This window comes from Cotesia glomerata, linkage group LG10, assembly GCF_020080835.1.
Source record: "Cotesia glomerata isolate CgM1 linkage group LG10, MPM_Cglom_v2.3, whole genome shotgun sequence".
Classification (NCBI taxonomy): domain Eukaryota; kingdom Metazoa; phylum Arthropoda; class Insecta; order Hymenoptera; family Braconidae; genus Cotesia; species Cotesia glomerata.
The window spans coordinates 12,688,499-12,703,185 of record NC_058167.1 but is presented as its reverse complement, the minus strand read 5'-3'; the positions used below and the strand labels follow the sequence as shown (position 1 = coordinate 12,703,185).

The 14,687-nt window shown below is 27.9% G+C and overlaps 3 protein-coding genes across 5 annotated transcripts; 1 reads left to right on the top strand and 2 right to left on the bottom strand.

Annotated features, from left to right (window-relative positions):
- Positions 1-528: 528 nt before the first annotated feature.
- LOC123273135 lies at positions 529-6,487 on the bottom strand. 2 transcript variants are annotated; one of them, XM_044740366.1, is made up of 2 exons: positions 5,861-6,484; positions 529-1,186 (listed from the first exon to the last, which is right to left on the bottom strand). In XM_044740366.1, the coding sequence occupies exons 1-2, from the start codon at positions 6,107-6,109 to the stop codon at positions 1,106-1,108; spliced, it is 330 nt and encodes a 109-aa protein (XP_044596301.1). In that variant the 5' UTR covers positions 6,110-6,484; the 3' UTR covers positions 529-1,105. The 2 variants fall into 2 exon arrangements, with proteins under 2 accessions (XP_044596301.1, XP_044596300.1); XM_044740365.1 differs by lacking the exon at positions 529-1,186 and adding an exon at positions 5,331-5,783 and having other exon boundaries at positions 5,861-6,487.
- Positions 6,488-7,512: 1,025 nt separating this feature from the next.
- LOC123273134 (target of rapamycin complex 2 subunit MAPKAP1) lies at positions 7,513-10,694 on the top strand. 2 transcript variants are annotated; one of them, XM_044740364.1, is made up of 7 exons: positions 7,513-7,752; positions 7,853-7,990; positions 8,078-8,355; positions 8,693-8,862; positions 8,938-9,234; positions 10,038-10,273; positions 10,365-10,694. In XM_044740364.1, the coding sequence occupies exons 1-7, from the start codon at positions 7,680-7,682 to the stop codon at positions 10,565-10,567; spliced, it is 1,395 nt and encodes a 464-aa protein (XP_044596299.1). In that variant the 5' UTR covers positions 7,513-7,679; the 3' UTR covers positions 10,568-10,694. The 2 variants fall into 2 exon arrangements, with proteins under 2 accessions (XP_044596299.1, XP_044596298.1); XM_044740363.1 differs by having other exon boundaries at positions 7,514-7,752; positions 10,038-10,276; positions 10,365-10,693.
- LOC123273430 lies at positions 10,638-13,190 on the bottom strand. Its single transcript, XM_044740830.1, has 3 exons — positions 12,953-13,190; positions 10,867-11,288; positions 10,638-10,646 (listed from the first exon to the last, which is right to left on the bottom strand). Exons 1-3 carry the CDS (start codon positions 13,071-13,073, stop codon positions 10,638-10,640), a joined length of 552 nt encoding a protein of 183 aa, XP_044596765.1. The 5' UTR covers positions 13,074-13,190.
- Positions 13,191-14,687: the final 1,497 nt, after the last annotated feature.

Sequence of the window (14,687 nt, the reverse complement as noted above, 5' to 3'; positions counted from 1 at the left end):
TCTATAATACATATTTTGTAGTTTATTTAATAAATATAATAAATGATTGACGGAAAAAAATTAATAAATTAATGATTTTATTACTATGTTGTTCGTTTTGGTGAGAAACCCCATAAGTCAATCAACTTCAAATCATTATTATGCATAGTAGTAATTACCAATTAAATTTTTTTATACTCGAATATTTTTTCGGGATACTAACATTATTATTATTAATCTGATTCATGATCTTAATGCAAACTTAACCGAGAAAAATGATTTTTGCTTCTTCTGAAAAATTTACTATTTTTGACTTATGGGGTTTCTCAAATAAACGATTTAAATATACTTTTTCAAAAGCTCGACATGACACCACTTTTTTTTCAAAGTATGTGATATCTGGAGTAGAACCCCGGAAGTCATTTTCATTTATGTTAAAAAAGGAAGTTTTTAGTAAAAAAAGTCAAATTTTTCGAAATTTGACTCTCGCATTTTTTTTTTATAATTTAACAATTAAAAAAAAAATTAAAAAACGATTGAGTTATTCAACGGAAGTGTTAAAAATTATTTTCATCTACAGCTTGAGTGAAAATATTGAAAAGAACGCAAATATCAACAATTTTTTCCGTGAATGGGGTCAATTAGACCCAGTATGACCACTACGTTATTTTTAAGAAGTGTGACCACTACGGGTTAAATACTTTTACTGTCTTCAAAAAATTGAATTTTCGATTATAGTATTAAAACGTGATTATATAATAATAAAAAGTTAAATTTTATTTCTAATCATTGTGCTGCTGATTCATCACCAACAAGAAGACACTTTGAGATGTATAACTTGTGTGGAAGTATAACAATAAAATCACGAGTCTCTTGTGAGCCGTTGTCTTGGTTGTCATAGCCGTTGTTGTCGGAAAGCCAGATATTTTTTGCCTCTACAATTATTATTGTTATTATTTATTTATTTCTTATCTCTTGTTATATTCTTTTTATATTTCTTGCTCTGTTACTAAAGCATAAAGAGTTTTGTGCCGGCATTTCTTGTATATACATTGTTTTCCGTTGACAATTCACACTCAGCGTTTTTGCAGATCGATCCTGTCAGCATTGCACAGCACCAACAGCACTAGCAGTCGTCTTGGGTTGAAGAAGTGTACAAAAGTGCTGCAACTCTTTCTGAGAATTTCCCAGATACCTTGGGACCACACTGAAATAAAAAAAAAAGATTATCAATTTACGCCTGGTAACGAAAAAATAAAAGAATAAAAATAAAATGCAGAAAAAAAAATGGCAATGAAAAACAAGATGATTGAATTTCTTTGGGGTGTTCAGCCAACAAGAATTCTTCCAATTTCGTATGTCTCTCTAACACGGCATTTATTCCCACCAGGCCACTTGAATTGAATCCCAAATCGATATACACAGAACATTGACAGTAAAAAAAAAAAAAATAGGAGATGCAGAAAGCATCTGGACGTCTATCACGTGTGCATTATTCAATAGTCAAGAAAGAATTCGGTTAAAAATTTACGACTTTAAGAATACCAAGTATAGTAACACTAAGGAGTAAGAAGAGCCAAAGCAATGACAATGAGCAAAAAAAAACCTACTGGTGTAAATTATGCAACTGAAGACAGAAATTCAATACCGTAAATTGACGGTTTTTAAATTTATTAAATAAGCCATTTATTAAATGTTTAATTTGCGTTACTAGAGACAGAATTGAAATTCTCGGTACGAAGAGCAATGACATTTGTTGTATTAATTGCTCGAATGAATCACTGAAAGAGATGAGATTCGGTGGTGGGTTGAGCGTCTAAATTGAGTAGCAGTGCTCAGTACTCTCATTTGAATTAATACACACCGTTGAGTCTTAACCAGTCAACACACTTTGAGGCTCCTCTATCTTTATTCTATATCCAACAGAAAACCACATATTTACGGCATCATGTGTGCATAATTCATCTACACTTGGCACTGGTTCCGTTCTGGAGAAGACACCAAGTGCTCTGTATCATTCTCTCTCTCTCTTGGGGTTTTTTGAATAATTTTTTTATCTTCGTACCGACGTTAAACTCTCAAACGCGGTCTCGGGTGGATAATCTGATCTGAAAATATTTAGGTTTTTTTTTAATAAAGTTACTAGCAACCTTGCAGTCACTACGTGACTGCTATGACTTCTGGACTATAAATAATTAAAATTTTGCTTTATTGAATAATGACTTTAGTTAAATTGCACTGTATTTTGTTAAATATTGATTTTTTTGAAGATATAAGCTCATCCCGATGTTACATTCATCAAGAGCTTTCATTTAAGTACCCACATGCATTTTAATATATTTTTCATATATACATATATATATAATATATAAAATATATGAAAAAATGATGTGAGTACTCAAATGAAAGGTCTCGATGAGTGAAATGTCAGGGTGAGCTCATATCTTAAAAAATATCAATAGTTCACAAGATACAAGGTAGTTTCTTAACTATGTTAAATTGCACTCTACTTTCTTAAATATTGACGTTTTTAAAGAAATAAGCTCATCCCATTTTTACACTCATCAAAAGCTTTCATTTGAGTACCCACATGCACTTTTGATATATTTTTCATATATTTATATATATATAATATATATAAATATATAAAATATATGAAAAATTGATGTGGGTACTTAAATGAAAGGTCTTGATGAGTGTAACATCGGGATGAGCTTATATCTTTAAAAATGTCAATAGTTCACAAGATACAAGGTCATTTTTCAATTATATATCTAGAAATAGAGCATTTTCGAATGCAGCCTTGGAAAGCCACAACTCCAGGTCAAGACTTTTCCAACAATATCAAATTTAACCATAAAAACCCATTTTATCATAAAAATACACTGGCCACAAAATTTTGCTTATTCTCTTAATATAGATTAAATAATTATTATTATAAAAAATTAAAATTAGAGAGGGAAAATATAAATTTTGATTAAAATCTGTGAATATTTAATGAGTTGGGAAAATGAGCGCGGGTGGTTTGATTCTCACGTTTCCTTAGATGAATCCAGAGAAAATGAGTAAGGAGGAAGAATATATATATGGAAGAATGGTGCAAATACACTATGCTATGTTTTACCGTGCTCGCAGTACTACCAATGAGATTATAAGAGTTTGCGTTACAGATTTATCTTGAGCGTGCCAACGCAAGCTGATATTTTTTTTGAGTCAGCATATAAACTAGAAGAGAAAGAAGAAAAAACAAGATTCAAGGCTTTAATGTTGAAGGAATTATAATTTTAAGTACCTTAGTGCAAGATAGTTAACACTTTTATAAATCAGGAAGCTTAATCTCTTTTTTTCTCTTTTTTTTTTATCTATTGACTACTAGTAAATATATACCGCTAAAATGAAAAGGCGCCATGTAAAATGTTTTAACAAATAGCTCGATAAAATTTTTAATCAATTGAGTTATTTAATTCAAATTTAATTAAAAAAACGCTTGTGTAATTTTATCAATTTTTGAATTATTTTTTTAAAATCAAAAATTTCATTTTATTTAACTTTACTTTACTGGAAATTGCAGTAGATTATAATAAAAGTCAAATAGAAATTGAGCAACTCATAGTAATTTTAATGAAGCCCAATATCAAAATTCATGAATTAAAATTTTAGTTAATTAAAAAAGTAATTTTACAAAGTTTAACAAATAAATTATTTTTTTAAGTTAAAATATAAATTCAATAAAAATAACTTGAAAAATTAATACAGATTTAAAATTTAACGATAAATCAACGTGTTTTTTCAATAAAACAAGCAAAAAATATTCTGCAGTGCCAATACAGGCATAAATTATCTGTAAGAAGTTTCCTGTTATTTAAGTTGTAGTTGATTAAGCACCAGCGAGTAATACAACGGAATTAACTTCTCAACATCTCGGGCAAGTGGTTTATTCTATACGTATATATATATATATATGTAGAGCTCTAGCAAGCTCTAGAGGCTCACAGCATCCGGCTTTATACGCGAAAGTCCTCGAATCAAGCTTCACAAACACAAACAAAAGCCGTGTGTTTTTTTTTGGTAGAACTTGATTGAAAATTTAAAACCCTGAGATATTAAGTTTAAATCTAAGTGCTTAAACTCATTATTAACTGTAAGTACTCAATTCCCGAACTTTTTTGAGAATAATACCCATTTTAACTGAATGCATATTTTAATAATCAGATCTGTAAAGTTAAATAAAAAAAATAATCTACATAACGGTCTTGACTTGAATTTGTGCCTTTTCAAGGTTTCATATCATTTTCACCGATAGTCAATTTATTATGATAAATATTTAGGCTACATTCGAGAATGCTCTATCTCTAGATACATAATTAAGAAATTACCTTGAATCTTGAGAACTATTGACATTTTTAAAGATATAAGCTCACCCTGACATTATAGTCATCGAGACCTTTCATTTGAGTACCCACATCAATTTTTCATATATTTATATATATTATATATTATATATACGTATATATGAAAAATATATCAAAAATGCATGTAGGTACTCAAATGAAAGCTCTTGATAAGTGTAACATCAGGACGAGCTTATATCTTTAAAAACGTCGGTGTTTAAAAAAGTACAGTGCAATTTAACAGAATTAAGAAACAACCTTGTATCTTGTGAACTATTGATATTTTTAAAGATATAAGCTCATCCTGACATTACACTCATCGAGACCTTTCATTTGAGTACCCACATCAATTTTTCATATATTTATATATATTATATATTATATATACGTATATATGAAAAATATATCAAAAACGCATGTAGGTACTCAAATGAAAGCTCTTGATGATTGTAACGTCGGAATGAGCTTATATATTTAAAATAGTCAATATTTAAGAAAGTACCTTGTATCTTGTGAACTATTGATATTTTTAAAGATATAAGCTCACCCTGACATTACTTTCATCGAGACCTTTCATTTGAGTACCCACATCAATTTTTCATATATATATATATATATATATATATATATATATATATATATATATATATATATATATATATATATATATATATGTATATGTATATATGAAAAATATATCAAAAATTCATGTGGGTACTCAAATGAAAGCTCTTGATGAATGTAACGTCGGAATGAGCTTATATATTTAAAAACGTCAATATTTACGAAAGTACGGTGCAATTAAACAAATGTCATTATTTAATAAAGCAAAAGTTTATCTATTTATAGTTCGCCGTCACGGCAGTCACATAATGACTGCAAGGTTGCTAGTTTTAATTAATAAAACATAAAAATTTCAATATGAAATAATTCAGCTAGATAATTAAAAGTTATTATGATCAGAAAAGTTATTCGAGATATTTAAAGAAGCTATTCATTGAAAGTTTATTGGCTCGCTCGCTCGAGTGGATACTCAACTGGTACACTTTCATACACGATAGGTACCTATGATAAATCGATGGCCATAATTATTATTGAAATTTTAATTAAAATTCAATAATTAAATAATGGCGATAAAATTGTGAAAGCAATTACTAACTGTCAGTGACATTGACCACGAGAAGGGTCCGCTCACTACCGGTGACCGCTACAGCCCAAAGTGATTTCCTCCCACGAGGCTAAATGAGAGATTAGTCTCCCTCAATTAAACTTATCAAAGTACACTAAGTTTCATAGTATGCTACTAGAATTTATCGAACACGCTCGCTGGGCTAATTTGAAGCTTTTATAACTCAAAGACTTTAATTGATTATATTTAAGTGCCGGAACGAAAAAGACTGGAACTTTTTTACTCTAAAAAAAAAACAACATTATGTAATGGAAAAAATGAAGAAAATAAATTAAATAGAAGAAGAGATTTATAGACTTACTGGTTTCCTGATAACTGTACGGATAGTATCTCCATCCGGAGTCGTCCAACGTAAATAAATAAGTCCACTTAAAAGTATTAAAAAAGTTCCAAGAAAAACCACCCAAGCATGTGCATTTTTCGTACGTGTCAGGAGTTTCTTCGCCGGACGTGTTGTCAAGATTTCCCGCGTTGGTAAACGTAAATGTCGAGCACGTCGGAGAATATTTTCCAGCCGTCGCTGAGCTTCGTCAACATAATCCGTCTCCATGTAAATTATTAGATTAATTTTGTTAATTTTTTAGTGCAAAAATTTATCTAGTTTAGATTTTTAAAGTTAATGTGACGGCGCCTACACCTTGGCGCCAATGTTTACATCTACGTTGTGGAGAAAATCCGAGTAATGTTAGGTAAGGTCCAGGTAAACGTTATTAATGTCAACACTGGATTCCTGATGATGATTGCCATTGTCACATGTGGCTTTTAATATTGTTTTTATTTTTTACTATCTATGATTTTTTATAACTGACTGTTTATTTTTATATAAGAAGAAATAAGGATTTTTTGTAATATCTTTTTTTTTATTTAGCGCCGTGAGATCCTGCTCGGATAAAGTCCTGTCGAGAACTGATTGCTCATGTCCGCAGCTCGGGAGCATTTAAATTTTAGAGCTTTTAAATCTACCACTTTGGCGCCACTTTACAATAAAAATGGCGCTGGTGAACTTAACTTTAACTTTACTGAAAATTGTTTTGTCAGGAAAAATTAATTAAATTAATGACAAGGATTTATAAAAATATATAAAATTAATTATTTAATAGAAGAATAATATGACAAGCAAGTAAAAATAAATTATAATTAATATAATTAATAACAATATTACTTATGATACTGAAGTTAGTTGACAGCTGTAAAATTTTTTAATTCTAAATAAAAATTAGTTACTATAAAAAAAAAAATGCTTTTAAAAATTTCAACTAATATTTTTTTTTTCAATTTTCAAGTGTGGAATTTTTTTATTGAATTTATTTTATAAAAATTTTATTGTAAGATTCTAAAAAAAATTATAATTTCTGTTAACTTCAATGTTATATATTACTTTATAAACTCTTTACAAACCGTAAAAAATTAATAATAATGATCTTAATTGTTTTTTTTATAGTATCGTTAAAATTTATTCTCTAAAATAATTATGATATTAAAATCAGCTGTCACTAGATCAATTTTTAATTTTATTCAACAATTAAAATTAATTCTAAAAAATTGTTTAAAAAAATAAATGATACTAAAGTTAGCCGACATTTTTAATTTTTTTTTAAATAATTAAATTAGAACAAAAAAATGTTTTAAAAAATTACACTTATAGTTTTTAAAGTTTTTTACAATAAAAAATTTTTTAAGTGACGGCTAACTTAATTTTCATTAAAAAAAATTACTCTTTTAATTTTTTTAAATTTCTACATGTCAATTTTATTTTTCTTTTTTTTCCGTAATTAATTTGTTAAAAAAAGTTTTAAAAATGAATTTTCATAAAATGATTTCTAATTACAGCGCACGTGTGATAAATTTCAAAAAATTTTAATTAACCATCATCGCCATCTAGTGGTTGATAAAAAAAACCCCGTTGACTGAATAGTTATCGATTGAGATTGCATACACTACTCGGAAGGGGAATTTTTATGGTAATCCGAGTGTCTGTGAGTTAGCAAGTTTGCGTGTGTGAAATGCTAACGAAATAGCGGGCGGCAAACTAAATATAATTACATAAATAAATAATTGAATAAATGTGAAAAAAACAAGAAATGATTTAAACTTAATAAAATCGTCGAGGCAAAATAACCATGGCCTTGTACGACAATAAACATTGGCTTCTTTCATACATCCGTGACAGTTTTATTTCTACGGATGACACTGGTTTGTATTGCGACTCGTAATCCAACCTAAAACTTTTTATTGTTATTATAGTTTTATCAACAATAGTACTGAAAAAATACAGTCAATATTTATTGCATAGGTATGTGTGAAGCTGTAATGCCGAGAGAAGATATACCAAAGCAATTAAAAGCCAACGGTGCCCAGTGTTATCTAGGATTTGAAGAGAGCGATGATGAAGATCTCGATGCTTTGACTGAGTCATACGACATACAAATGGGTGATTATATTTATTTATTTACTAACTATAAATTATTAATTATTCTTCTTGTTATTAGTAACTAGTTGGGCCTTTTTTTAATTTTAGATATGAGTTTTGGTCACAGACCAAGGTCAAATACTGCTCAGAAGCTTGAAAAAATGGAGCTTGAGCGTAAAAAAGCTGCTAGAGTTAAACATATAAAGTGGGAGTCAAGATCTGTACGTTTGACTAAAGAAGAAATTGCTGAGTTGTTTCAGCAAAAAGATTTTCGTAAAAAAAGTAATAGTAATGTTAAAAGACAATCATTATTGTCTGAACAATTAGTTAAATGTCCATATATTCCTGTTAATCGTTTTATAGAATACGCTAAATTCGATGGCAGTGTAAGTTATTTTTTTTTTTTTAGTCAGCACACGGAAATAACAAGATGACACTGGATATCATCTCAGATTATACTCAGTGATATCTGTGATGAAAAAAAATTTCAGATAGTATTTAAAACAATATTTGACTATCCTAATATCTAAAATACACAATAGATATGACAATGCTAAGTGCACAGGCGCTAGAAAAGAAATTGGTAGAGACCCAGATATCACTGGGTATAATCCAAGATTCTACTGAGTATAATCTGAGATGATATCCAGTGTCATCTTGTTCTTTCCGTGTAGTTAGACGTTTGCTGTTTTTGTTATTACATTGATCATTTTTTTTTCTTAGGGTTTAGTTGGAGTACCAGTGCGTAAGTATCGTATATTTATGTGTATACTTCCGAAAGAAGAGCGTGTTTATCCAATGCAAGTTACTGTGATGTGTTCTGCAACGGTTGAAGAATTTATCGGTTTAATTTGTTATAAGTATGCTACAGAAAATCCTAACCATAATTTAATGTAAGGATTTTTTAATTACTTAAATATAAATTTTTAGTTAATTATTTAAGTAATTTAATGAATTTTATTTTATAGAAAAGAAATAAATAAGTATGGCTTGTATATAGCTGAAGATGATGGAGAAGTAGATGGGGACTTTCCTTGTCTAGATCCGAGAGAAAAAATAGGTAAATTTGAATTTTCCGCTTTGGGATTAGTGGAAATGCGTCTGAGTGATCGACAACGTCACGAGCCGACTGGACCCGTTCTTCCTGTGAGTACTGGAGAAATTAGAGAGGCAACTAAAAAAGAACAAGAAATTTTCGCCCAAGATTTAGCGAGAATGAAAGGTCATACTACAGCTATTGAGGCTCCGCTGTATCAATTATATAGGTATAAAATTTCGCCTACTTATCATTTATTGCGGTGATAAAAAAATAATCTATATTATTAAAAAAATAAGAAAAATTTTTTGTCCAATTTATGATAGTCAATTTATGATGATAACTATTTAGGCTACATTCAAAGATTCTCTATCTCAAGATACATAATTAAGAAATTACCTTGTATCTTGTGAACTATTGACATTTTTAAAGATATAAGCTCATCCCGATGTTACACTCATCGAGACCTTTCATTTGAATACCCACATAATTTTTTCATATATTTATATATATTATATATATGTATATATGAAAAATATATCAAAATGCATGTGGGTACTCAAATGAAAGCTCTTGATGAGTTTAACATCGGGATGAGCTTATATCTTTAAAAACGTCAATATTTAAGAAAGTACAGTGTAATTTAACATAATTAATAAACTACCTCGTATCTTGTGAACTATTTACATTTTTAAAGATATAAGCTCACCCTAACATTACACTCATCGAGACCTTTCATTTAAGTACCCACATCAATTTTTCATATATTTATATATATTACATATATGTATATATGAAAAATATATCAAAAATGCATGTGGGTACTCAAATGAAAGCTCTTGATGAGTTTAACATCGGAATGAGCTTATATTTTTAAAAATGTCAATAGTTAAGAAAGTTCAGTGCAATTTAACGAGTCATTATTTAATGAAGCAAAATTTTTATTATTTATTATTCACAAGTCACGGCAGTCACATAGTGACTGCAAGGTTGCTAGTTAAGTGTTATTTATATTGATGAAATTTATTACAGGGTATATGTTCTTCATAAAATGAGAGCAAAGACTGAAATTCATCTTGGTATATCAGGTGATAAAATAGAAATAGATCCTGTAGTAACGAGCAAAAGTGCTTATAGGTTTTGGAATCGTCAGCACCGTGTCAGTTATCAAATGGAAAACATTGCGTGGTGTGAAATTACCGAAACTAAAGGATCTAAATCATCATTTACTTTAGTTTATACTAATCCGTCGACTTCTGATAATATAAGTGGTAATATTTTTTTTTTTTTATTCATAAAACAGTCCAAAAAAAAATTTTTTTTTAATGAATACATATATTCATTAAAAATTTTTTTCAGTTTCTTCATTAAGTTCACCATCTCTTCATCAATCAATGTCATTTAAAACCCATGATTTCGAAGCTGAGTCAATGGTAGCCGAAGAAATAGTTAGAAAAATAAATCATATATTAGAATTACGATCAAATAATGCGCGCAAAGAATTTATAGCTCACAGAGAACGTAAATCAATGAGGCGAAAAAGTTTTCATCTTCATAGGTGACCTAAGTATTGGCTATATGTATTTTTAAATTATTCCAAAGATCATAAAATAATGTAAATCATAAAAGATGTCAGAGTTTCTGAATCAAATTAGGCCAAGTTAAATTTTTTAATTACTTATTACTATAAAAAACTAATAATAATACTTATTATTATACATATTATAATTATAATAGGAATAATATGTTGTTAGTCATTATTAAATTAAATCACGCTGTCACTTTATTTCAATAAATCTTACATCTCGTTATTTATAAAGAATAATAAAATAATTTAAACTATTACTTAACAATTATCAACAATATCATTTGTTATTTGTTTATATTTTTTAATTATTTTTATATTTGATTCTTTGATTTTTTCTCCAAGCAATTGTTGCAAATTATCGTTTAAATGATTTATTTCAATATTTCCCTGAGCGACTTTAACCGCTATTGGCATGACGTCATTAATTTTTTCACAAATCGCTCCATAATTAGGACGCGCTTGAATAAATTCACGGTCTGATTCCGTAAGTACATTAAAGTCAAGTTCAACTCCACCTTTTAGAGCTTCTTCTTGCTTCGCAAGTAATCGACGTTGGTGTTTTCTCTCTTTCAATGTTTTTTTCCATTCTTCATACTCTGCTTTTAACGAGTTAACGTATTCCTCCAAATTAAACTCGTCGGGTTCTTTTTGAGCGTTACCTTCTTGAGCTTCTGATTCATCCTGAGAGTCAACATCTAAAAAAAAAACAAAAAACAATATAATACTAGTTTGTTGACAGTTATCAATTTTTTAAATGATTGTAAGAAAAATAATAATATACTAAAAATTTTTACTAATAACTGCATTTGAAAATTCTCTATTTCTAGGTACATAATTAAGAAATAACCTTATATCTCGTAAACTATTGATATTTTTAAAGATATAAGCTCACCCTGACATTACACTTATCGAGACATTTCATTTGAGTACCCACATCAATTTTTCATGTATTTTATATACTTATATATATATATATATATATATATATATATATATATATATATATATATATATATATATATATATAAATATATGAAAAATATATCAAAATGCATGTGGGTACTCAAATGAAAGGTCTTGATGAGTATAACATCGGGGTGAGCTTATATCTTTAAAAATGTCAATAGTTAAAAAAGTACAATGCAATTTAACATAATTAAGAAACTACCTTGTATCTTGTGAACTATTGACATTTTTAAAGATGTAAGCTCATCCCGATGTTACACTCAACGAGACCTTTCGTTTGAGTACCCACATCAATTTTTCATATATTTATATATATTACATATATGTATATATGAAAAATATATCAAAAATGCATGTGGGTACTCAAATGAAAGCTCTTGATGAGTGTAACGTCGGAATGAGCTTATTTATTTAAAAACGTCAATATTTAAGAAAGTACAGGGCAATTTAACATAATTAAGAAACTATCTTGTATCTTGTGAACTATTGATATTTTTAAAGATATCAGCTCACCCTGACATTACACTCATCAAGACCTTTCATTTGAGTATCCACATCAATTTTTCATATATTTTATATATTTATATATATTATATATATGTATATATGAAAAATATATCAAAATGCATGTGGGTACTCAAATGAAAGCTCTTGATGAGTGTAACGTCGAGATGAGCTTATATCTTTAAAAATGTCAATAGTTAAGAAAGTACAGTGCAATTAAACATAATTAAAAAACTACCTTATATCTTGTTAACTATTGACATTTTTAAAGATATAAATTCACCCCGACATTACACTCATCGAGACCTTTCATTTGAGTACCCACATCAATTTTTCATATATTTATATATATTATATATATGTATATATGAAAAATATAACAAAAATTCATGTGCGTACTCAAATGAAAGCTCTTGATAAGTATAACATCAGGATGAGCTTATTTCTTTAAAAATGTCAATAGTTAAGAAAGTACAGTGCAATTTAACATAGTTAAGAAACTACCTTATATCTTGTGAACTATTGACATTTTTAAAGATATAAATTCACCCCGACATTACACTCATCGAGACCTTTCATTTAAGTTCCCACATCAATTTTTCATATATTTTATATATATATATATATATATGAAAATATATCAAAATGCATGTGGATACTCAAATGAAAGCTCTTGATGAATGTTACATCGGAATGAACTTATATTATTAAAAACTTTAATATTTAAGAAAGTAAAGTGGAATTTAACAAAATTTATTACTTAACGAAGCAAAATTTTATTTATTTATAGTTCACAAGTCATAGCAGTCACATAGTGTCTGCAAGGTTGCTAGTAATAATTATTACAGTTTACTACTAATTGTAAACAAACAACATAAACATTGCATACCAAAGTGGCGTTGACTAGCACGTGACTGGAAAATAGATGATCTTCTTTTATTTTCTTCTAACCTTTTTTCTTCTTCATTATCATCAGATGAATCCACATCTGAGTATTTGCGATCACTCATTTTATTTAATTTAAAACATTAAATTATACAAAAACCATAACCAAACAAATATCAAAAATTACAACTGACAGTTCGAGCTAATCCGCGTCACCACGTGACTTAAACTGAAAACATATAGCCGGTATATATTAATGAATATAAATACTCCTGATGTCAATGTTACTCCAAATTCTCACCAGAGGGATTGTCTGTCGAAGAATAAAATAAGTTGACAAGTAAATTTGCGATAAATTTTGGCTAAATTATTTTTGTAAAATTTATTTTACAAACATTTTTTTTTTAAAACAAATTAACCACGATGAAACCAACCCAAGTTGCTGATGAGATGTTCCCTGAAGGTGCCGGCCCGTACATGGATCTCGAAGAGGTAATGTCATTACTCATTACACACTAGGTTATGTCACAATTAAAATGATAAATTCCTTTATTTATATTTATATTTTTATTCATTAGGCTGGTGGATCAACTGGACTACTGATGGACCTTGCAGCTAATGAAAAAGCTGTCCATGCTGATTTTTTTAATGGTAATTATCTTAATTAACATCATCATTATTAAAACATTAAATGGTAATTAAATCTTTACCCTTTCAGATTTTGATGACCTGTATGACGATAATGATCTCGCATAATTTGTAAAAATAAATTTTTTGTTTAATAATGGAACAAAAAAATAACATTAAACTTCAGGTATTTTTTGTTTTTATTTAAAGATTCCATTTTTCTAAATTAATAACTAAAGAAAAAAATAATTAAAGATACTAGTAGTAAATATAATTAATAATAACTATACAAATGTGTACGAAAAAAAAGTTTGTTTAATAATTATTAATTATTAATTATTATTAATAATATAATAATATTAGTAAGGATAAATTCTAAAAATTGTATCTGAAATAAAGTATTAATATATATAATTATATTACTATTAAATGTATCGAATAGATTGAATTATAAATTGAAATTACTTTTCATAATAATGGTTGTTTTTTTCTTTTAATAAATTTGTTATTTACCACAGTTTTAAAATGTTAATATAAATGTGCCATATGAAATTGTTATATTTTTTTATACATGTACTCGAGATAATATTGATTGGATTATAATTTATAATACATACATTCTATGTATATAAACCTGTGATACGATGCGCGATTAAATTAGCACCGAATGACAATCACCTTCCACACTAGGGTGGCGCAAAAAAAACCTACTATTTTTTTTTTTTAATCTCGAGTGAAAAAATGGTAGTTTTTGATGTTTTAAAAGCCCTCTCCAAAGAACAGCTCAAAAAAAAAAATTTTAAGAGGTCGCTCCAAATTTTTTTAAATTCCAAAAATCGAATTTTTTTTTTTTTTAATGTTTTTTCTCGTTACGTCATAATTTTATAGACCAAAAAAAAATGAATTCCTGAAAGTTTCAATTCAAAATTTAAATTTTGAAAGGTCGCTCATAATTTTTTTTACATTTCAAAAAATGCTAATCCAATTAAATATTCATTAATAAATAAAAAAAAATTATGAGCGACCTTTTAAAATTCACATTTTGAACTGAAACTTTCAGGAAAACCTTTTTTTTGGTCTATAAAATTATGACGTAACGAAAAAAAAAATTT